This window comes from Typopeltis vanoorti, chromosome 8 (assembly GCF_054136105.1).
Source record: "Typopeltis vanoorti isolate ZY-2024b chromosome 8, IOZ_Tvanoo_1.0, whole genome shotgun sequence".
Classification (NCBI taxonomy): Eukaryota; Metazoa; Arthropoda; class Arachnida; order Uropygi; family Thelyphonidae; genus Typopeltis; species Typopeltis vanoorti.
In genome coordinates this window covers 109,074,552-109,100,383 of record NC_143556.1, presented here as the reverse complement: position 1 = coordinate 109,100,383, position 25,832 = coordinate 109,074,552, and the positions used below count along the sequence as shown (strand labels likewise).

At 32.0% G+C, this 25,832-nt stretch overlaps 1 protein-coding gene across 2 annotated transcripts in view; it reads right to left on the bottom strand.

Annotated features, from left to right (window-relative positions):
- The window catches only part of LOC150104274 (uncharacterized), a 224,188-nt gene that overhangs the window by 87,592 nt on the left and 110,764 nt on the right, over positions 1-25,832 (bottom strand). For both annotated transcript variants that reach the window (XR_016548687.1, XM_090396879.1), the window contains exons 20-28: positions 24,798-24,939; positions 23,578-23,709; positions 17,998-18,118; positions 14,910-15,064; positions 14,545-14,658; positions 10,313-10,447; positions 9,603-9,665; positions 6,711-6,788; positions 4,562-4,728 (exon numbers count right to left, since the gene is read on the bottom strand). Coding sequence is in view for 1 of the 2 variants with exons in the window: in XM_090396879.1 (XP_090253005.1) it covers positions 4,562-4,728; positions 6,711-6,788; positions 9,603-9,665; positions 10,313-10,447; positions 14,545-14,658; positions 14,910-15,064; positions 17,998-18,118; positions 23,578-23,709; positions 24,798-24,939 (1,107 nt within the window). In the remaining variant the exon portion in view is untranslated. The remainder of the gene's footprint in view (positions 1-4,561; positions 4,729-6,710; positions 6,789-9,602; positions 9,666-10,312; positions 10,448-14,544; positions 14,659-14,909; positions 15,065-17,997; positions 18,119-23,577; positions 23,710-24,797; positions 24,940-25,832) is intronic.

Here is a 25,832-nt window from a genome sequence, read left to right as displayed (position 1 = left end):
GAGGTGCTTTAGAAAAAAAAATGTTTTTCTAATGACCTTATCCATGTGAAGATTGCAGGAGGATAATGAAGTCACACTTTTTCATCTCACAAAAGGAGCTGAAGTTCCTTCCCCAAATCTTGATAAAACACAAATCACTAGAGAGGGTCAGATCTTTCTTTCTTTCTTCCTTCTAGGATTCCCATTCCTATGTATCCTTTACTGTATTAAGACCTCAGTTGTTTCCTCATCGTCTAAACATTGAGCATTCTTTCCCATTTAAGACAGTACATTTTCGCCACGAATCTGAAAAATGCACATATCCGAAATCCGTGTATTATTAAAAACATTCTCGTGTTCGAGCAGTTTCTTCATTCTGTGAAGACTAAGAAGGTCCGGGTTATCAATGATTTCTCTCTAACTGATTCGCTTCAATTACTCGTTTAAGCCTTATGACTTTACTACAGATGCTACTTCCATGGCTGTCATTTGTTTTCAGTGAAACTGACATCTATCACTTTTGCCCTTTCCAGACCTGCTGAAACATGAGAAGCAGCTTTTTAATACCAATTTATAAATCAACTGTTAACCTCGTCAGATCTACTCTTCCTCTTCCATTCTAGATGGTTGTGTTCTCTGGAAAAGCTTTCCGCGTTCTTCATGCATATTACCCCAACAACTACATCATCCAGAAATATCAACAAGTTCCATCTCCCCTTACTATTTTCTACGTATAGCACCAGAGTGTTATAGTTTTTGAAACCTCTCGTATAGGATTTATAGAATAAAAAAATAAATAAATAAAATGTGCCTCTCTGGAGGAAAAAAGGATATACATAAATAATGAATTTCCCAGCAGTAGATGTGATGTAGTCGTACAAATCGTTATTTACCATATTTTCTACAGAATGAAGAAGAATAAAATTAGAAGTAAAAATGACACGAAAGGAGGCTCAGTAACCATACACCCTGAGATACTTGCCTACTTACAACAAAAAAAGGTCTAGGTGCTTTATAATTATTTTTCAGCTATGGCATGAATCACTTATTCCAAAAGCATATTTGTAAACTCACATTGTTACCGACATCGTCTATCGATGCTGCTGAACACAATGATTAAAAATTAGCAATTAAATTTGATTTGATTGAATCGAAATCATAAATGTAAATCAAAACTTGCAAAATTTCCACGAGTATATATTATTATTAGATATACAATTACTAAAAGCTTTAAGCTGAGAAAAAAAAACTAATTAAAGAGGAGTGAAATGATGGACATTATTTCAGAATGCAAATAAAACATTGCAAAATTTTGCATTTTGAAATATTTTCAAAATGCAAAAAAAAAAAAAAAAAAAAAAAAATGTATATCTCGCTGACTAACTGAAACTTGTGTTCATGTGTGTATTTAACAATGTCGGAAATGGCTCTGAGCATTTTTATATACATATTTAGTGACCGGAAAATAAATTATCACTTGAGACATCAGTTTATTCACAATATTTAGAATTCCGTTGAGTGAATTATAATGCAAAGACTATTGAGACCGAAGATTTTATCAAAGTGAATTTTATTAAGTAATACTATAGTAAAATGTCACGGGACAAAAGGATGGATTCTTATCGTTAACAAAAGTAAAAATCACTAGGTTTCGTTAATCATCAATTAAGTTTCGGTTTTCTTAAGACGCCGAATAAACAACAGCCGACCTTTGGGGATCCACTGAGAAGAGATTTTTTTCTGACAATGAAGCTACACTAATTAACATGGTAATTATATAAAAATACTGGCAGACCATCTTAGTTATAGCCTGATAAGTTATTTATTATGTTGACTGGAAGAAAGCTAAGTTTCAAAAAAGTACTCTTAATCTTCAGAAGCTGTTTAAGTATTCTGTTTTGGAGAGCTCCTAGCTTAGAAAAAATAATGAACTCATATAAGAGTACCTTATTAAATAGAACTGAAAAAAATCGATTTATTCTTGTGCCCATTGTTACTGCTAACAACGTTATTTGACGCATTATTGCAACTGTGTGCGATCTCTGTTTAAAATGGAACATAAAGTTAATCTGAAGACTATGACATTTCGAAGATAATCTGAAGTCTATGACATTTGGATTATTATCTTTTCGTTCTTTTATTCTACTACATTAACTGGTAAATCAAAAGTAATTTCCTATTTCAATTCTTACCAGCTTCTCTAAAATAGTGCAGAATAAGAGTATTCAAAAATGAAAGTTGTTCTAGTACGTGCTCGATCTATTGCTTATGAAATTTAAAGTTTCAAAAGATAATGTAACCTACTTGGCTCTAACATAGCGATGGGTATTTATTATACTTTCTTTTGATAATATTGGATAAAGATGGGCGATTTTTTTGACTTTTTTTTTATCTCCTCAGTGGTTCTGAAGTAATGTTTTTTTCCAGACTCATTTCCATGCATACTGAGTTCAGGAACAGATGAATTATGAAGTTTTTCTTTCTTACTTTAGTTAGTCAATGTTAAAAGTTTGAATAAATATGATTAAAAACTTTCTCTCTCATTCACTGAACACTTTAAAATAATTTTTGATGATTTTTAATTTGGAAGAGAAATGTTCCGCCAAGTTTAGATGACTGGGTAAAAAGGAAAAAAAAAAAAAAAACAGTACAGTAAGAACATCTATAGAACTTAAAAAAATCACAAATTTTGTTTGAAGAGAGTTCGGAATATCGTTCTACGCAGCAATCTATTATAGAGAGTTCATTTTTCAAATAGCGTTTTACATAATGTGTTCCGAAGCCAGATGAGAAATTACAGTAAAATTCAATTAATAAGTTGACGTGTTCATATTTCTTTTTATTATTCGGATGCATAAGGAAAAACATATGGATGAATAATTACAGACAATTCAGTAATTTTCGCCATTCCTTGAAATGTGCTTAATTCTTAAAGATTTTAGAAAATGATTTAAAAAATGCTCTTGCCTGTGTGTGGGGTGCGAAACCGAATTTACCAAAACGACGTTTTGCGGCTTTGTTTTAATCTATTTGAAATTGTAGATGACTTTTGGAAATCTTTTGATGTTACTTATTATTCTTACGTAACTAAGAAAAAATTATGGACTTTTATGATAGAAAGGTATTTCGATTTTTATTATTTCTTTTTTAATTTTTATCATACGGCATTGATTATTTTTAAAGTTTTTCTTGTTATCTAGAGAAAAATTACTTTGTTTAAGGGTTATAAAATCATGAAAAAATAATAGGTTGTTGTCACGTGCAGGTGCGAATTTCGTTATAATTCAGTCCCGCAAGTGACAGTATGTTTGAACGCTTGTCACTGAGCAAATAATGATCCAGTAGATAATCAAGCTTAATATTAAACTCAAAATAGATTGTTTTTCTGTAAACTCGAATCGCTACAAGGTCAGAAGATGTTTCGAATTACAAACCGGGACTTAAAAAAAAATGGAAGCTCTTTTTAAAATTACAAATATTTCTTATTTTAAAATAAAAATGTTAGATATAACATTAATTATTCATGCAATACGGATACTTAGCATTGTGGATTTCTTTTATTTGGTACTTTTCAGGCTGAACCCTCAAACATATGTTGTCTACGCGTCTTAAACATTAAAACGAAGACTGGAGTCTTCTTTTACAACATTCTGTAAGGAGGAACAAGAAACTTCAAAATATACAGAATGCTTACATATTCGATGTTCTATGTGCGCTTTATATTTAAATATATGTTACGAGATACCAAATCCGAAACGCGATATCGTATGACGAAAAGCTTGAAATAAAACATGCATTACCAGGAAAGCCAGTTTTATCTTACATCTTTCTTAAAGGTTAACTGAGCCAGCATCCATAAGTAAACCTAAAAGACGCTGTGTGCAAATTACAATCCATACGAAATTCTTACTGACTCGTCCGTAAGACATTCACATACTATTGCATGCATGAATTGCACGTAAGAACCAATTGTTATTTGGTGGGATGTCAAAACGTTTTGCGTCACAACATGTTCGTAACTTAAAGTTCTGAAATGAAAATCTTTGCTTTCTTGTTTTTTAAAAAAACTGAATATAAATAAAGATATTTATTTTTCAAACAAATGTTTTCTATTTGTATTCAAAAGACACTTCAGTCAGAAGTTTAGCTAGCATGAAAGAGGAAGAAAAAAAAGCCGGCACGCTTTTTTAGAAAAGCGCAACTTTTTTCGATGGCAAAAAGTTGATTTTAAATCGTAAGCGCATTTTGTCCCCCAACCTCATATAAAAAGACTACTTCATGTAGTAAATTGTCCAGGGATCTATATTCTGAAACGTGAAGAAAATCTTGAAATAAAATAAGAAATATTACAATTACTTATTTATTACACATGTATAATGCACAAATTGTTCAAATTCCATCTGTGATTGAATTTGAATCAGCATTAAATGCCGGTCACTCTCTGATTTGAATGGAATATTTGCTAACGATTATCAATAACAACAATAATCTATTATGCATACCAATTTCTATACACATCACAATCATTATTATATGTTTATCCATTTTAATTTTTGTTTTCTGAAAAGCGTTGATATCGTACCTGTAAGGAGAATCCTCCCTAAACGAATCGCTTGTTTGGGGACTCACTAAGAATCTGTGTTGTTGCACTATAATTTTTGTGTCGTCTGTATCATCTCTTTTAACCTGAATATAAGGGAATCCCATCTGTCTGGTCCATGTGTCCATAATCAACGATATATTATATTTCTAATATTAACAGGAAAAAAATAAAATAGCCTTATTACTATATTTCACAAAAATAGAAACATACATTTTCAATCATTGTATCTACCTCTCATCAAGAAAGCACACTTTTATCAGTTTTGCTCATTTCTCCCATGGTTCGATAATCAGTAATATTCAGTAACTAATACGTTAAATATAAATAGTGATACACATGAAGAATAAACTCTGGATTAATGTCAGCTTCTATCATTAGAGAGCAGGCTATAGCATTCCTTCTTAATCGACTGTTTATAATAGGGATCAGTTTTTAGATCGATTCAAAACGATAAGTGCTCCCTTAATGTTGGAATTTACATGACTAGGGACAGCGATTTTATTTTCATTAATACGAACATGGGTAATGAACAATATCAAAATGTTTGATTTTTTTTCTTCAAAATATAGGACGAGAACAATCCACGCGAGAACAATCGGTCCCAAAAAATTAATTACAATTTACAATTCGTAAAAATTCAGATATATTTTTATCCAAATTCAATGAAAATATAGATAACTTTTCTACAGCTCCTATAGCTTCTATAAAATATATACAATCCAAAGCGTTCTGTATCCGGAGTACAGCACCTATAAAAGATGATACCTCGAATTAGTTCTAAGCAATTTTGAACGTCCTGGTAAAGTTCTATATCACACTCTTGCACACAGCTTTCAGAGTATTTTAACAGCCATTCTCAGCTCACTGATGTGTGAAATGGAGCACCATCTTGCTGAAACCAGAATTCCAAAAGTGATGCAATACTTTCCCAGATGTCCAAGCACATCATCCGCATACCTCTCCTTCATAATGGTGACATTATATGAAGGTTACACGACTAGTGAGCATGAAAGTTCTGCATTTTATTTCCGATTTATAACACCTTCATTTTTATTAAATAATGAAGATGTTCGAGGAAAGCGGGTTATACCAGAAGCAGATTTTTAAGAAAATAGATAAGAGGGTAATCATGCATAACTGATTAGACATTTAAGCATAATTATGAACATGTCATTGTATATAGCAATTAAGAACTGGTATGGCTCAAAACCCCCACATTTTCGCTCCTAGAAAGATTATATTCTATAAACAATCAATTTTAGTCATTGCGTTTCATGAAAATTTTACACATAGAGTGATTTATTCCCATAGTGCATGTTTAGAAACACTAGAAAGCAAAATTGAGCGCTTGTGAAGCAAACGTATTTATTCACATAACAAGGTTACATGGAAAGAAATTCATTAATATCAACTACTTTCATTTCTAGTAGCATTAACTGCGGTTATAGAAAACAGAGTATGTTGTATTCATTCTACTTGATAATAAACGGAGTAATTTGATTTGAGCTTCTTGAAAAAAAAAATAAACTTAATCATGGTGATTGTAAAATGCAATAAACTATATTAAATAGAAATCAAACCTAATTTAAATAGTGAGGTCATGATTTATTATCGTGGTGTTTAAAACATATATTTGGTTATCTTATGAAAACTAAACTAATCTTTTTCGGAAAAATACCAAAAATATGAACATTAATAACGTTATTACTAAACAGTGCTCGACTTAGAAAATGAACTGACAAACAGCTTTTTGATTTCAATTTAATGATCAACAATTATTTTTATAACAGATATACTATACAAAATTTTAAATATGGTTATAAAAGTGCCTTCATGTAACAAAGGAGAAATATGAATGCTGTTTGTACAGCTTTGTTTGAATTTCAATGGAGAATTTTTGCCGTTATATGATATGAGAGGAAGGAGAGAAAAAAAAAACGAAATTCTTCTGTACTTCATGGACAATCTCCTTTGTTAAACGATAATTAGAATATATATTTATACACACAAAATAACATTATGAATTGTAATTCATGAAGTCAATACTTTTTGGATAAACAATTTCGTATTCAAAACATTTTAAAATAGAATAATTATAATAACTCACACATAAAGAAAGGACACTTACTGAATTTGAAACTGACGATAGTTCTTTCCACAGATCATCAGTAGTTGCAGTTTTATAAGAATATTTGGTTAAGTATTGCTGTAATTAAGAAACATACAAGGAAATCTCATTAATATACTGAATAATTCGGGTATTCTTTAATTCACTAATTAACATTTTATAACTTAGCAAGCACTTTGTTATCAACCTACACACGATAAACAACGTCAAAAAGACATACACCGGTGAACTTCCAAAATTCACCGGTGTATGTCTATTTTCTCGCGAACAGAAACGTGTAGATAATGAAAAAAATTAAAGATTCCTGCTAAATCTTGTATACATTGCGCAAAGTCATTGACATATATACAAGTTAAATCTTAATTTTTACTAAGTTATTTAATATTTTGTAAGAATTATAAGACTCTCCTTCTTACTACTCGTATTTCAGATAATTAAACGTGTATCTTTTTTGTTAAGAAAGTAACAGCGTGCATTTCGAATAACTTATTTCAAGTACATATTGTTCCGTGTAATTTTTGCTGGTGTAATCTTCCCTTATTTCTTGAATGTTAAATTTTTTATGCTTAAAATGTACAGTATGTTATTATATTTTAATTATTTGTCTCAATATCGACGCTTAAAATATTTTGAAAACTATTCCGTCATATACAAATATGAATATGTACTTTTTTAAGGAATTATGCATATTAATACAGTCTAAAGGCGATAGAATTTTTTCTGTTTCGTATTTTAGAATATCAGTACGTCAAAAACCATTTCTCTTATGGAAAGGGATCGGTCTTCATCTTCATTTATGTAATTGAAGCGGTAGTAAGTTGCGTAACTATCTGTGCGATTGGTCCCATCTCAAATATAGTCATATTATTATTTTTTATTTTATTTTATAAAATATTCATCACGAGCAAGTGACAAATGCAAGTATTTTTTCTTGAGAACACTGAAACCCATTTAAATAAAATACGGAATTGCAAAGATGAATGTTTCACTTTCAATTCTGAATTTGCGCCAAATGGCCTTTGCATCTTTTTTTCCCCTGTCACACACAGTTAATAATCAAGTATATTTCTTTTAACTAAATCTTGTTTAAAAAATCGCCAAGAAGTACATGCATTATATATGGATTTGATTTAATTATTTCCTTTAATAAATGGAATACTGTGTTAACATCTCCACTTATTACAGCAAAACAATTACACGTTCACGAATGGGAGAATAAGAATATTTTGTCATGAAATACAGTTTCAAATTTTCAAATGAAACGTTTAAATGCCGATTTTAACGTGCTAACGCAATCTTTTGAAGAGAAAATAATTAGATATAACTGAAATTACATGAGTTTCGGTAATTGGACTAAAATAAAATAAAATAAAATAATACAAAATATATAAAATTAATAAAAATAGTAAATAGTAAAAATAATAAAAATGGAAAAAATAGCCAAATCACGGTGTGAATGTACTATAGGTTTACAAAAACCTTTTGAAAGAAAGAATCATAAATAAAAAAAATCGTGCGCTGCGCCAGTCGAGAAGTTTTAAAGAATTCTAGGTATTTATTTAATTAGGTCGCGATTTTTAGGTGTAGTGAATAACATGTATATATTTTCATAACTCTAAAAGAGGTAATGTAGTCCACTGAGAGAAAACATCTACTCTTTATATACTCGTAAGTGCTGGAGTTTTTTTTTTTTTCCCTTTCTTTTCTTCTTCAGTAAGAGGGAACTTGTTAAATTACAACCAGAGCAACGAAGCTATAACGCCAATGGTTTCTGTCTGTAAACATCTATAAATCAGTACACCGGTCTGGAAAAACGTAAATATGATATTTGTCGAATACCTGATAAGTGCCTGTTCAGTTCCAGAGACCTTATATTTGCACAAATTAACATCTAGTCTCTTATAGGAAACGTCACGTAGCATGTCATCACTACCGCGACTGATAGCTCATCGGTTAGCATTTGCACTCATATCTATTTCTCGTGTCTGGAACTCACCGAGAAATAAAATTGCACTTCGCTATTACATATGACATCACATCCTTTTTACTGATAAACTGCTTTGCGATGCCTAGTTGCTCCTTTAAAGACGATCTTAAACTAAAACAGAGCTTAATACGTATATATAAAACATGGAAATAGTTTTGAAGTTTTATATTTTACATCCATCGGTTATTTGCTTCTGTTTGTTTCCTTTATTCATAAGATGCATTTACTTTGAGAATTTCCATGTACAACATTCTTATTTTTCTATTTTCAGTTATCCGCATCTAAATATTTTTCGAGGTTTTGAGTACTTTCTACCTCGTCGTGTGGAGCATGTTTTCTTCAGTCTAACTACCAAGCAAAACTCATCGTTTCTCTTAAAGACTTTGCTTTCTTCTGAATAAGTAGTTTATTTACTTATTAATTAAAATGCTACAAATCGCAATGAAAACCAACATTCACTTAAATTTTAATGCTTATAAAGAATATATATTCTCTGAATTATAGATAGATTTAATCATTTTTAACGTTTCTGATTCCATTTTTATTAGCATCATTCTCATAATTTGATGCATTTTCAGTTTAAGAATGCATTTCGTTATCATCATTTTCAAAATGTTATAAACCAAAGTTCTACTGTTTTATTAGTATCATTTAAATAAATTAATATAGTCAACTTAATTAATTATTAATTGAAGACTTTTTCTTTTTGGCTGTTTACATTGCACCGTAAATCCGCAAATATCTTGTTAGTTTTAGACTACTTTAAAGATTTGACCTGCATTATAAAAGCTATACAGCATACACTGAAGAATGTGCAATAACAGGCAAAAAATGACATTGTAATTTAAATTCTTAATAAATCAAACAAGTTTGAATTATGTTAATTTATGTTAATGTATACTTGCATTAATTCCTTTTCTGAAATCTTCTCCCATGAAAAATTCTAACATTCGCAGTACAGAGGAAGACTAGATAACAAGAAATTATATGTAAATCATATGTTTATATGCAAATTATCAAGCATATATACATATATTATAGAACACACATATATAGAACATTCTTAGCTTTCATCAATAGACAACAATAATTATTTTATCATACATTCGCATAGATTTGTTATTTTAAACATCGTACAAAAGTGTAAGAGCGATTATACAATAAAATGATAATGAATAAACTTGACGGTAACAACAGCTTCTATGAGGACAATGCTTACAAAAAAAGTTCTTTTTTTTTTAATTGAAAAAAAAATCATATATTTAAATATGATTTTTTTTCAATTTTTACCACCTTAACTGAGGTAGATATCAGCAATCATCGATCATTTCTAGAAAAAATGTTCAAGTTCAGTGTACTTGTGAAACTTATTTGTATATTTTTCATGATTTGTTTCAGTATCCCTGTCCTAAGTGCCATTTTTTACATTGACTTACGTCAATGTAAAAACAAATTAAACAGTTTTCAAATATAGAAATGAACAAGTTGAAAAGTAGTTATATAAAATATATGCAATGATGTAAATAAAATATTGCAGTGGAGGGATAAAATTAATCAATATTAAAGAAAAATCACATTGATTCTTTTAACTACCACTATAGTTTTATACATTTACCTTTTCATAGGATATTGGATCAAACATTTCGCTGACTTCATCAGGATGTTCAACGTCCTGAATAATTGGATGGGATTTTAGAGAGCAGTCCATTGAAAGAGCAAACTGCATATTTTCTACGACAAACTGTTCCATCTAAACATAAAACTGTGCATTAAAATGATATCTGGAAATTCGGTTTTGCAAAATAATAATAAATAATAGTACGAATGCAATTTATGAGATCCTGGTTCTACCGGAACCTGTATCAGTACATGTAATTCAATATATCAGATAAAATTTGATATAAGGTAAGAACCTTTCATGATAATATCGATGCAAATATCGTGCTTATACAAAGTTCGGCCATCTAGAGTGAAAAGTTTCACTAACTGAAATAATTAAACAATAAAATGGGGAGAACCTAATTATAAATGATTAAGATAGTAATATTAGTAATGTAAGTTACTCATTATTTTAAGTATGCATTTATTAGAAACCATTTTAGAATGCGCACATCCTAAATATGTTTAAGTCATGATACTTTTATTGCTCATTATTCATTGTAACAATTAATATTTCCTTTTCCATACTTCAACTTACATTGAAGTATGGAAAATCCTAAAATGGATAATCCTAAACTGTCCAATATGCATTGCTACATGCACATTAACCGGCCATGTCTAGCATAAATCAGAATGGGATAGCTTAAATATATCTACATTGTTTCTGTTATCTTACATAACTTTATTAGGTTGGATTAATTAAGTACTAAACTTTATTATGGGAGCCACTAAATTAGATTTAAAATGTTACTCAACATTTTACAAGTGAATTTTCGGTACAACGAAAGTTATAGAGCGCTTTCCTTTTATGAATGCTAAAATAACTAGTATCGGTGACAAAAATACTTATATTTAAATCGCATTTGTCTGAATGTGTGGCAATGTAGCATCTAAAGGTTAAACAGCTGTGAAAAGTGCTAGAAATATTAAATTATTTATTTTACAAAGTTGCTATCAGCTAAAATTGTTCTTCACCTTTTAAAAATAAGCAAAAAATAATTAGCCTCCAATTATGTCAAAAACGAGTACTGCAACAATATCTTTTAAACCAAACTAAAATAGTTTGTTTTTCTTTTGCGTTAAAGTCAAAGTTAGGTCTTTTATACTAAGGTTGATAGGCAGAGCAACACCTTTCGAGGGTGGATCAATACCACTTTATTAATCTGTTTTTTGCTATAGACATTTCAACAAACATAGTCATCTTATGTTTAGGAGTTTATGCGCAATTTAGAGCTCCAGTATAACTATAAAATACAGCCATGCATTAATATTATACGAGCTTCCTGTGCGCACGCAAGGTTGTAAACCTATATATAGCATACTAGTGCCGTGGGACTACTTTACTAGTACCATGGTGTCTATAGCTTAGACAGTGTAAAAAAAAAAAAAATATATATATATATATATATATATATATATATATATATATTGCTTGCAGATAGACCAAACGAACAGTTTTCAAGTTTCGGCCAAAATTTCTCGCAAATATAACATGAGAGAACTTTTATGGATAATGAATTTGTATTTATAAACTTTATACTAAGCGACTACAATTTAGCTTGTTGTTTAAATGGTTATTGTGCTCAGTTATTATTTAGTAAGTAGATAATAGTTCAGAGAGTTAGTTAGCAGATAGTAGTTAATACTTAGAGTTAGTAGGTAATTATCGTCGAGTGCATATTTGATGGACATAGAAATCTGTTACATCCATTCTTGTACGCTATCGGAATTGTGCCCAATAGGAATACTAAATGCGATATCTTATATCTTCCTATCCCAGCTTTATTAATTTCTGCATTAGACACCTGAAGCGAAATGCTGGCTTTCTGCCCGAATGTAACAGGCTGCACGGTTCACAGACATGGTAACATGAAAATTTCAAAATTTGACTTTTTTTTTCGACTATAATTAGCAGAGTGGAAATTAAGCACTAATATCGGTTAAACGAAAAATTGCTGAATTAAAACAGCCATATTTAATTAGAGATTTTATTATAAAATCGATAAAATATCTACATGGTAATTACAATCCATTGGTTAAAGAATGATATTTACGAAAAATGACGTAAAGATGCTCTTCAAATTAGGCTACCATTTCTTTGACTAAACATCTCTTGATATTTAGTTCTGATACTCGTAAGTTCCAAAAATATCAAAAGGATGAAACCACAAAGCAATTAATTAGTTCATTGAGTAATTAATGCTTCTGAATTTAGTACTCTTTTGAATTTGAAAAAAACAAAAACGAAACATAATTTTCTTCGTTTAGGTTTCAGTGATTAAGCAGTTCTTTCTGTAGGTAGTTTTCGAAATGAGACCACATTGTAATATAAGGAGTTCATTGAAAATAAACAAATTAAAACCAGACAAGTTTCGTGCGTAGTAAGACTTACATCATCAGGGGTAATGGTACATAAAAGTTGTACATACAAAAGCCTATTAACAATTATTTACACATATTAGATGTTTTTTTTAATAACTTCACAACTGTTAACTAATTGATAAACCAGAATACAAATGAAAAATTCGTTACTGTATGCGTGTTGGAACATTGCTAGTTTTTGCTATCACGCTCTGTGGTATCACGCGTGCTATATTCTAGGTCCGTGGCAGTTTACTTTTTGATGAAAACAGATCATACTTGATGCAAAATTAAGCCTTGATTTTTATTGCATTGTGTAGAGATTCTAAGCATTTTTGAGGCTTCTTTAAATTTTCTTATGAAACAATTATTATCAATATATGACTTTTTTTGTCTGTTGTCAGAGTACATGATGGCCAGTGGTGGTGGTTGTGTGGAAAGCCAAGCCTGATTTATGCTCTCTTCTTTTTTCGACGTCTTTTACGTCTTCAGATATGCGGACCTCCCTGACCTCCCTGTCAGGCCTACATAACAAATGCTACAAGAGCAATGAATCATCTCATAGATGCCTAGTTTTTTCATGGGGTGATGTGGGGGTTTTGGTGGATGTAGGAATCTTGATATTTTTTGTAAAGGTAGTAAAAAAGCCAATTTTATGTTGTATTTGCAGAGCAACATAACTCCTTTGTCCATGGTTTTTTGATGTAAGGCAGAGTGATTGCATTCTTGAAATTTAGTTTAAGTAAGGGAATTGCAGGAGATGTATTAAGACTTTTGTTTGATCGTCTTGGGTTCAAAACCATTAAGTGCGAGGTTCTGTGTCAGGTAGTGTAGTTCTTCATTTCTTTTAATTGGTGTTCTTGATATACTGTATGCCCTGTCTTGTAAAATTTTAATTATGCCTATCTTTTGTAATATATGATGGTGTGCAGCAGCATTTAAAAATCTTACCGTTGTAGTAATTTCGTCGAATGATCGGGAACGGTGGATGAGCTGATTGCTTTCAAAGAGCATCTGAGCAACTTGCACCCCAATATAAAATTTACTATTGAACCAGAACAACACAAAAAATTACCGCATGTCTGAACACGTAAAAGACGTCGAAAAAAGAAGAGTGCATAAATCAGGCCTGGCATTACACACAATTACTACAGGCCATAAAGTACTCTGGTGACAGACAAAAATGTCATATATTGATAATAACTGTTTCACAAGAAAATTTAAAGAAGCCTCACAAATGCTTAGGATTCCTACACAATGCAATAAAAATCGAGGCTTAATTTTTCATCGAGTTTGGTCTGCTTTCATCAAAAATTTAACCACTCCAGACCTAGGATAGAGCACGCGTGATATACAAATGAGAAATTGATCTTATCACATCCCATTCACGATCACATGGTCTTCAGTGACATTGTAATAAATACCACAGAACGTGATAGCAACAACTAGCAATGTTCCAACACGCATGCAGTAACGAATTTATCATTTGTATTTTTGTTTATCAATTATTTAACAGTTGTGAAATTATAAAAAACATCTAATATGTGTAATTACTAGTTAATAGGCTTTTGCGGTGTAAAACGTTTGTGTACCACTACCCCTGATGATGTAAGTCTTACGACGCCCGAAATTCGTCGGGTTTTAATTTGTTTATTTTTAATAAACTCTTTATGTTACAATGTGGTCTCAGTACCGAAAAATACCTATAGAGTGTAATAGCTCGTTTTTGTAGTTGGTAATATATTAGTCTCTTTACCTAATGACACTAATTAATTGCACTTTTCTAGTTATATGTTATGAATTTTTCGAGAAAAAAATTGATCTTACCATATCCCATTCGGGATGCACATGGTCTACGGTGACATATTGTAAGTAAGATGCGAATCCCTCCTTTAGCCAGACATCATTCCACCATTTCATAGTAACTAGGTTTCCAAACCACTTGAGTAAAATAAAATAAAATAATAAACGGCATTATTTATAAGTAAATAATACTATGTATATGATTTATGATGTCAGTAATTAGCAGCATTAGTAAAAATAGGGTGATCGATCTAAAGAAAGGTTGGATTTACTATTACAAAAATAATTAGAGACTATTTGGGGCGTGGGGGATATATTCAGCCGTGAATGGGGTGAAGTTGAAAAAGATACTTTTTAATATGACATATTTGTAAATATTTAGGACATACCATATGACCCAGTTCATGCGCAATCACCGTCGCTATGAAACCCTTGTCATATGGACTCGTGCTATTTTCATCAACCAGGAGATTTTTTTCTCTGAATGTCACCAATCCCCAGTTTTCCATAGCGCCAAATTTGAAATCAGGTAAAGCAACCATGTCTGAAATAATAATCATAAGAGCCATGACTTATATAATACTCATTTTGTTATACATAATGAAGTAATTATTAATTACATTATATATAATTATATATTATGAATTAATTATAACTATTAAATTATTAACTAATATTTAGCATATGAAAACTCCAATCAGAAAAAAAAAAATTTTACATCCATTTACTATTTCCAATTTTAACGAAATTTTTAAGTATTAAGAACACTTTACAGAAGTAGAGTGTTGTTAATACTTAATGATACGAACAGAACGAAATCATATGCACACATACGAGTATAAAGCAACGTCAACAAAGAAACGCCAATGTTTTCGTAAAGAAACAAAGGTCATTATTAATAGTCGATAGTAATTAGTCATGATGAACTGAGTGGAGAGCCATATCATACTCGTAAACTTTCAGATCTGATGATGTTAGGGAGATTTAATAATACCTCACAACTTTCTTTGTAAACAATTTCCATTGTAAATAAGCTCTTCTACAGTACTCTAGTTTCTTCGAAAGGATTCTGTATTTAGAGGACATAATGATATTTTAATACTTGTGTATGCCGATCGCGTATTATATTTGCTTTGTCTAAGGCATTACTAAGGCATTTCTTTCGGGTCTGTACACAGTCGCCCATAGGGAGACATCGTTACCGTATCTCAGTGCTTCTATCGAGCAACTTTCTTCAATCTACATGAAAATATTCTGGTCTTCAGAGAACCATTAAATTACTACTGTTTCTGTTTGTATTTTAAACAATGAATTCGAGAAAATTAAACAGTTTCTTTCAACTCTCTGAAAGTTTATATAATTTAAGAAAAAGCTTCGTTGTAACTAACTTCACTGACTGATACTCTTTGATATTTACCTTGTCCAGCACCGGCGGCGAAAAAATGCAAGACTACTCTTAACTGCTTTCTTGTTCAATTCTTAATTAGATCTTCCATTGGAAATGATATCTAAAACTCGATGTGCACATAAGAAAATCTGCTAATACTCAGAAACAATTCACGAATCGTTTGACTCGAATGCTTTTAGGCAATGGCAAATGGTATGCAAAAAATGGACCGAAAACAATTCATTCAATCACAATTTATAGAACGGCAATTTACCAAAAAAGAATTCATCGATCGGCAATTCAGGGGAAACAGTTTTTCGAAAGGCAATAAATCGAAAATCAGCAACACTTCGAAATTACAAATCATTGAATGAACAGGTCGCCTAAAAATCAATTATAAAGAAATGTGGAATGAGTATATTTATCGAAAATAACTGCACGTTGATTGGATTACTTTATGATGATGTTGAAGCTTTTCAACTTATCCTCCCTTGCATATTTTATATAGACGTGTGTGGCTTTTATTTTATTTTGAGGGAAATATTCCTTTCAGGTGTGTTTCGTGTGTTTTATGTGTATTTTACATAATCTAGAAAAAAAAAGGTTATATATGTATACCTTTATTAACAGTTTAGGTTTTACACTGAACGAAAAAAGAAAAATCATCTTCATCAGATCCGCAAACTAAAGGGCATTATAAAAATTGAAATTTAGCTGGTAATCTCTGTTGTTTTGAAGTGCTTTTGAATAAAATATGCAGCATATATATATTCTACCTCATCCTCTTCAATTAATGGCTGACGAGGTAGGAATTCTACTTTAATAGGGAATAATTATAGAACAGGTTTCTCATTGTCTTTCTTGTTCAGTAAGTGTTTGATGTCTGTAGATATGTGTTAGAGGGACTGGTTTGCCTTTTTGCCTGGATGGTAACCCGAGTTTACGAGAGCGACAACCCTGCCACCTCCGTATGAGACCGGCTAACTCACCTTCAGTTGAAGAGGACTGATAAAGGTCCTTTGTCTTATAGACGGGATTCGAACCGAGGTCATTCTAATCAAAGGGCTTGGTTATACCGACTGAACTACCGAGGCTTCATTACTATTAGTAGTATGTGACGTCCGCATACTACTTATTATGGGATGACGTTTACTCAGATTTGGTTCTGAAGCTTATAAAGGGACAATGTGTTGAAATTATTTACTCTCTGAGTGAATGGAATTCGATAAACTTCGGGATTTGCGAAACCTATAAGGCGTTGTCTGCGCATTTCAGTTTTAGTTGAAACTCAATTACTTTTATTAGAAAATGTCCATAAAGAAATTTCGAAATTATATTAATAATAGAGAGTATCTCTGGCCGAATGAAATTTAATAAAATTTTAGAGCTAAGATTTATAATACAATATGTCAGTTTTCATTTCAGTTTGACTATTACTGTTGTGAAAAATGTAGTAGAACGAATTTTCTTGTTTACAGATAAATCGCCATCTACACAATGAAGCATTATGCACAATTAGAGAATAATGTTCTAAAATACAGCAAAACAATTATTACGTTTACCTATCTCGTACATATGCTGTCTGCATCTTAGTATTGTTACCGAACACTTTTAAACAATATTTCCCTAGAAAATTACTCTTTCGATGAAAGGACTGCGTCAAATAATTATTTGACGATTATTTGAATTAAACAATTCGACAATAATTCGCCAAAAATAACCCTTACTGCTCTTATCTACAGTTGCATTTTAATTACACTTCCATATGTGGGAGAGTTTTTTTTTCCTTTTTTTGTATCAAATTTGATTTTCCCGATTTATCTTATCACTGAGTAGTCTTTCAGGACTAAACAAAGATGTACCAGTATTTTTTTTTTGATCGGCTGAAAATATGGTGGGGGAAAAAAAAGCTAAAATTCTAATTGAAATTTTAGACGTTTTTATGTTTTCATCTAGCTTAGATATAGAGAAGGATTTCAAAATCGAAAAGGTGTGAATAAATAATGTGGGCCCAGATATATTTTGCAAAGTGATAATGGTTATCATAAACCACCTTAATCAAATGACAACTTTTCTTCCATGAAACTTACCTAATTTCTTTAATGGGTATTTCACATTAAAATATCCTTCCAAGAAATACAATACCTTGATGCCAAAATTTAATGCATAGATCGTATTTTGTACCAGATCTGGAGTTGAACATACCCGAAACTGAAAAGAAATATTAAAATTATACTTTAATGCAGTTTAAGAAAATCGTCTTGAAATACAAGGAAATTATAAATAAAAATTTTTTGTTACTTTTGGTTGTATTGAAAAGGAGAGCGAGAGAGAGAGAGAGAGAGAGAGAGAGAGAGAGAGAGAGAGAGAGAGAGAGAGAGAGAGGTTGCTGAATATTTCTCGAATTGCAGAACTCAAATGGAAAATTCTGCAATAAAAGCACACCTCAACAAGCAGCAGTTAGAACATAGCCGTGAGCGATTAAAAACAAGTCGTTTGGAGAAAAGGAGGCTAAGTATTTTGAAAAACTTGCAAGCTGTTTATTGGAACGGATCACTCCGAAGCTACTGAGGCTGTAGTGGAATACATCATTTAATAATCGGCTGTGTCTGATTACTTGTGGGAGAAGAATAAAACTTCAACCTACGTATTAAAGCCACTAATCCTATTTCACATAGTGCGCTCCGAGAGGTTATTGGCATTACTATTTGGTAGCTGCCGAGTTTATTCGAATGAGGAATTTTCATTATACACAACATATATAATGTATATATAATTTCACACAGACACACACACACACACACACACACACACACACACACACACACACACACACACACACACACACACACACACCATTAGCACAGTTAATTTCAATGGACCATGAGATTTTTATTCCTTTTCTACAGGTTCGAAAAGAGATCCTTTAGAACTGTGGTCTCCAAAGTGGAGTACGCGTACCCCAGGGGGTACGCTAGTCGATATTGATAGGAAAAAAATTAAGTAATTAATTAAAGATAAAGAACATTACTTTCTCTTTCAGCAATTAAACATATATCTAATATAGACAAAGACGTTATAAAGATCCTGTAAACTTAAATTTGCGAGTAGCGCACATTGGGCGACTTTGCACACATAATCGTCCGTGGCAAAGCTGTCATGTTTTTTTAAAACTAAGGAGTAAATCTCTTACTTCTTATCATTGCCATTGTTTGTAGAGCATCTTAGTGTTGACAAGCACAACAATGACGATAAGTGGTTATTAATATCAATTGGGGTACGCACTATTTATTTTTTATGTCTTGGGGGTACGCGATCAAAAAAGTTTGGAGACCACTGTTTTAGAAAACCTGAGAGGATACATATGAAAGGAAAGGGATGAGGACTAGTTCGCCGCAAAATTTTAGTAAAGAAATGATGCGTGTTAAATATTGAAATTTTCATGGATTTTTGAGATTTGTTGAATTCCACCTTCACCCCTTCCTTTTTCCTTCTTTCCATCACAGCAACAATGACTTGAGCAGTGAGGGTCATTCCTTTGCAATTAAGTGAACGCCGAATGACAGGCATAATTTCAAATTAAAATATGTTTTGTCATATTAAAGTTCTCTTTATGAATATGTTATACGTGGTTTTGGCGGTGTAGATACTTCTAAGATTTTCTTCAGAGTATTATAATTATGCCGGTTTGGTTGGCCGAGTAGTTAGCGTATCCGCTCTCCAGCCAAGAGTGTGTGGGTTCAAATCCCTGCTAGGCATGGATGTTTTCTGATTGTCTTCCACCTTCATACATTCGTTCATCCAAGTATATATGCACTCTCCCAAGATGGATTGGGTCAACAGGGGAGAAGTAAACCCAACCCTCCCACAATGAGAGTACTTCACCTTGTAGTGGGTAGAAAATATCATCATCATTATCAACAACAACCATGGGTCCAATGCCCGTAGGTGTCTGCTGCCATCTTGATATGATTCTTCCATTGCATTCTGTTTTGTGCAAGATGACTCAATTTGTGTATAGAGTTTCCGCACCATTTGACAATGTCATCGCCTCATTCTCTGTTTGGTCTTTCTCTTTTGTTCTTTCCTTCAATCATTCCAAACAGCAACGTTTTGAATTTTCTCTCATCATTCATTCTACATATATGGCCAAATAAACGTAGTTTCCTTTTGATTATTTTATGGATCAGGTTTTCTTTTGGTTGTATTCTTCTGTAGATTTCCTCATTGTTCACTTTCTGTATCCGGCTTATTCTCAAGACCTTTCTATAGCACATCCTCTCAAATGCCAATATCCTCCTTTCAGATTCTCTCAGGAGTACCCAGGCCTCGCATCCATAGGGCATGCTGCTGAAGATACAGGATTCTACAATGCGCAGTTTAGTTTGCATCTTTATAGCTCGGCTCTTCCATATTTTGTCCATGGCGTTTAAAATAATTGTTGCTCCGGCTATTCTATTTTTATCTATTTTTTTGGGTCCAAGTCATGCGTCATGTGGCATCCAAGATATGTGAAGTGTTCCACATTTTCCAGTTGAAATCTGTCTATCGTAACTCTGTTCAGTAACTCCTGTTGTCCGAATATCATTGTTTTAGTTTTTTCAAAGTTGGCATTTAGTCCATATCTTTTTTTTCCTTCTGTGTATAGTGTTTGCAATGTCTGTTCCAGCCTTGCTGCATCTTCTTCAATCACGACGATGTCATCTGCAAAACAGAGGTAGTTTATTCTCATGCCATTTTATTGAAATGCCTCCACCTTCTTCTTTAATCTTATCTAGTATTCTTCCCAGATTTGTGATGAAGATGATTGGTGATATTGGGTCGCCTTGTTTTGTGCCTTGACTAGTGGCAAACCAATCTCCAGTCTCACCTGCTATTCTGATTTTTACTTGTGCTTGGCTGTTTATCTTTCAGCAGGCGGATCAATTTATTGTCCACGCCATAGGATTCCAAGACAGCCCATGTTATATTTTGGTCAATATTATCAAATGCTTTTTGGAAGTCTACGAAACAGCAATATATATTTTTGTTCTTTCTTCGAGCTTTCTCTGCTATTAGTCTTAGTGCGAGTATTCGTTGCACTGTACTTCGATCTTGTCGAAATCCTAGTTGAGAATCCTTGGTGCTTTCTTCAGGCGTTCTGTTAGGGTATTTTCATCAGCACTTTGCCAAGATGGCTTATTAATGCAATAATCCTGTACTTGGTGCATTCTAAAGCACTGCCTTTCTTATGAAGAACAACCAAGACCCATTTTTTCCACTCTTCGGGGGCATACCCTGATCTCCATATTTCATCACATAGCTTATGTATTTCTTTTGCAACTGATTCTCCCCCATATTTTAGCATCTCGCCTATTATGTTGTCATTTCCAGGACTCTTGTTATTCTTGAGATGTTATATAGCCTTATTCACCTCCTCTTCCAAGATGTCATTTTCAAAGATCTCTGCTGGTGGAGAGATTGCTTTTAGTTCTTTGATTACTTCTGTTGCAGTATCATTTAGTTGATTTTTATATAGTTCGCTGCAATATCTTGTCCAGCTGTGTATGATTTCTGTCTTGTCCAGCTGTGTATGATTTCTGTCTTGTCCATCAATACTTTACCATTATTCCAGTTTTAATACATGCAGTCAAATATTATCTACTTCTGTAGTATTTAGAAAATTTCCTAAAACCAGTTTAGTTAACTCCTTTTTTTTAAATAGTACATTTCTCGTAGAAAACGTCTCGTAAGAACGGTCTCTTCAGAAAATATTATTCAATGAGGAGAGTCACAGAGAATGAAAAGAAAATATATAAGGACTCAGTTAATTCTGGATTAATAACAATTCAGATAATACTGAAAATCGACAGTGTCATATGGAGATGGCGGCATATTTCTCCAGAGAGCTCTACTTTTTCATATCATATAAAATGAACTGAAACATTGAAAACTTGTGAGAAAACACAATATTTTATACACAGTACACCAGTATAATATCCGGAATATTGCGGAATACATATTTTATCCATTTTCAATGTTTCTTCGCAATAAAAGAAAGCTGATATGAAGAGCGCTAAATAGAATAACAATGATATAAAAGAAAAGACAGAACATTAAAAAGACTAAAAGTTCTCTTGTTGTGTATCTCTTGAAAGCCACAAAGTAGTATGGTTTATTCTCCATTTTACGTTAGTCTTTTCATTGGAAAACGAAATTTCCTATTGGTGAGAAGTATTGAAGCACACTGTTGCCAAATTGCTGTCTGCTTTACACATGTCAATGAATTGTCTTCAGAGTATGTTTAAGAGGTTATGAATGCAAGACGCATGACTAGTTTTTTAACTTGCATAACTTATGTAGCAGAATATAACCAGTTCCTGAAACATCATTTGAAGAAGGAAAAAAAACTATCATTATTTTAGTTCTGCAGAATTAGCTTTTTTTTTCATCATATATTGCTTTTATTCCTATAGATTCCCATTCTTCTGAAAATTTGATAAATATTATTTTATAAATTAATAATGCCGTAAAATTAGATATCAAAATAGTAAGAATAATATAATTCCATGAGCTCTCTATATTCCCTGAGCAAAGAGGAATGTGCAGTGCGAATGGTGAACTGTTCAGTGGAGACAGTAGACCGTTAACTGTTCAATGGAGTTCGAGATAAATTCTCGTATTCATCTCGGATTAATCCAAAGGTAGAGGTCTAAGGGTGAGGATGAAGAAACAAGAACAAGCTAGATTAAGACGGAAATTAGTGTCTATTTAATACAAGCAAATATTCTTGAATAACCGATACAGTTATCTTCAAAATCACTCTTGGTTTCAGTTTTTCATATATACCGAAATGAAGCCAACAGGCTTCATTTCGGCGATACAAACCGAAAAATAATAACTCCATCGAAACATACCAGATTTGTTATCAAAATAATTATATATATATATATATATATATATATATTTACATTAATTAAATTAAGGGGATATTAGATCCCACATCGTTTTAAAACCGAATAAAGATTGGAATCAGAGAGTTTCATGTCGAATATAGTATAAAAAACTATAAAAGTATCGGCGAATACTAGCGTGAGCTAAATGCACATTTCCTAGGAAATGTATGCTGTTATTACATTATGGTGGAAGGTCACTACCCAGACCGGTTTCAGCCTTTATTGAGGCTTCATCAGTGAGTAGCTATGTTGCCTATGCATGGTGAAGCTATGTAGCTTCATCAGTGAGAAGCTACTCACTGATGAAGCCTCAATAAAGGCTGAAACCGGTCTGGGTAGTGACCTTCCACCATAATGTAATAACAGCATACATTTCCTAGGAAATGTGCATTTAGCTCACGCTAGTATTCGCCGATACTTTTATAGTTTTTTATACTATATTCGGCATGAAACTTTCTGATTCCAATCTTTGAGTTTCTTATTCGGTTTTAAAACGGTGTGGGATCTAATATCCCCTTAATTTAATTAATGTTTATATCGCCGAAATGAAGCCTGTTGGCTCTTTATATTTAAGTATATATTTGCATATATACATCCTATAAACATCATATATACATCATTCATCCAATAAAAAAAAGCAAAATGATAACAATTCTTTACCGTTAAGTACAAATTAGCAAAATCAACTGCAGCTGAAATTTGAAATAGATTTAACAAATTGAAATATAATCTTACTTTAATCTCATCTTCAGTATAATTTTCGGTGCAGTTTAAAGGTGCAACAATGAATCCCACAACATAAGTTGACATAGGTACTGATGTAGAAAAACTTGTTTTTATTAGTCCCTCGCCAGTTTCTGCTTCTTTCTGTATTAATAATAACGATAATAATACATAAAATCTGAAATGCAGAGCAACTACTTTATTTATATATCTAAGAGAACTGCAAGTAATATGGAATGGCTCGAAAAGACTCGAATTTAAACTATTAAATTTTCAGAGTAACTACAAATGTTAGCATCCTTTACTTGCTACAGAATAGTTCATGTTGTTCTAAACGTGAAAGTTGAAAGGCTTGGGAGTAAAGTATACCAAAGAAAGAATTCATTCTTTCAATGAATCCTTAAGCAAATTACACATGTCAATTATGATACGTGGTGCTGCCGAAAGGGAACAATTTCCTCTTTCCCTATATCCCACTAAGTCTTATTCGAATTTTTCAATTAGTAATGAAAACAGATAAGTGGCGATGAATGCATCTGAATATAAAAATATAGAGGAAGAAATTACAGCCCTAAACAACATTATCATAAATAAGTTTGTTCAAGATCTGAAATAATTATCACTTTGAAAGAGGCGCTGCAATTTTTGTCACTCGGTATGAGACCGCAATGCTTATTATAGACTAAACGTGTCTTTGTTAAAATTCCATGTTTATTCTTTAGTGCTGGGCTCTCGGATCATCTAACGCTTACTCCATCAGTGGATTATACATTTAAAGCCTTAGTTGGTGGCATTAGCACATATAAAATGTGGATGTTTTCTAAAATTTCGTTTTTATTAGAATTACTGGGGTTTTAGGTGTTTAAGCCATATGTGTTAGTTAAGTGTGTTAAAATCTTCTGAACTATGTAGTTCTACTCTGATATATAAAAGGATAATGTGACTTTTTTTTTACCGTTTTGGTATTTACCTGATAATTTTTTGACGGTTACTGGATTTATTTGGAACAAACTTTAAATTATTGTTTAGAAATAACTACAGTCTCATATACTATAGCGTTTTAAAGTTATATATATATATATATACAAGTAGCTTATAATTCGCCTTCCCCTGTATCACAGCAGTAGCATTGCGTGCTTTTAGTAAATTTCTTTTTTCAAGATTTCTGGTTGCAAAACGACCGAAGACATTTCAGATTTTTAAATTAAAAATTTTAAAATACTACTACTTACCACCGGCAGTGTGTTGGCTAACGTTGTAAAATGAGGCTCATGAATTATGGAAATGGTGAAATTTGATTTGAAACTTGGTTCATCAAAGCATGGAAAAGCTCGCCTGGCATGTGTCGGAGAAAACTGCGTCGCGGCAACATACCTGTTTAGAGGAAATCACATGATTTTCATAATTGTTAAATCTGTACATTCTAGTGAAACTCTCCCTCTCTCTCTCTCGCTCACACACACACACACACACACACACACACACACACACACACACACACACAAACTAAAAGCATTAAATTCACTCATGATGGAAATGTTTCCTAGGAGAAGGGAAGACATCTTTAGTTTTCTTAAAAATACACATCAGAGTGGTTTACAAGAAAACAAAAAACTAAGTATTGTTGTAATAAACTTTCTAACCTAAAATAATTATAAAAAAGTGTTCAAAATGGCGTCCTAAATATATTCAATGTCATATCCAACAAGTTCAATTTCATCGATTTGCCACAAAAGCAAATCGATTAAATTGAAACTAGTTTGATAGTGAGAACAAAAAATAACTAATAAAAAAGTATATACGAAGTCTTCAGAGTTCAGTCCCTATTAAAACCTTGTCCAGAATTATGACAAAATATAGTAAATGCAGTAAATATTTTGCTGGTTGTATGTTCGCTTTAGCTGTGAGAGTGAAAGATTAATATATAATAATAAGATCGTGGAATCTCTTATTAAATACATTATTATACTCCCTTCCTGCATAAGGTTTTTGCTCTAATAGAAACTAATGAAGGTTATAATTTCCGAACACTGACAGCAATAATTTATTATCTTTAAAATTCAGCATCGCTGTCTCAGGTTCATACCTCTCATCGAAAAAAAAAAAAAAAAACTCACCAAAGGAGCTGTCCAAGGAACTGCTAATTACCTCCAAGAAAGACATCGACAAATTACAGACCCGTTATAGTTCAAGATTACACTGTTAAAAATTTAGCCTTTGATATCTATTGGATCGCTTGACAAGTGTTCAATGCCATTTTGTTTTCT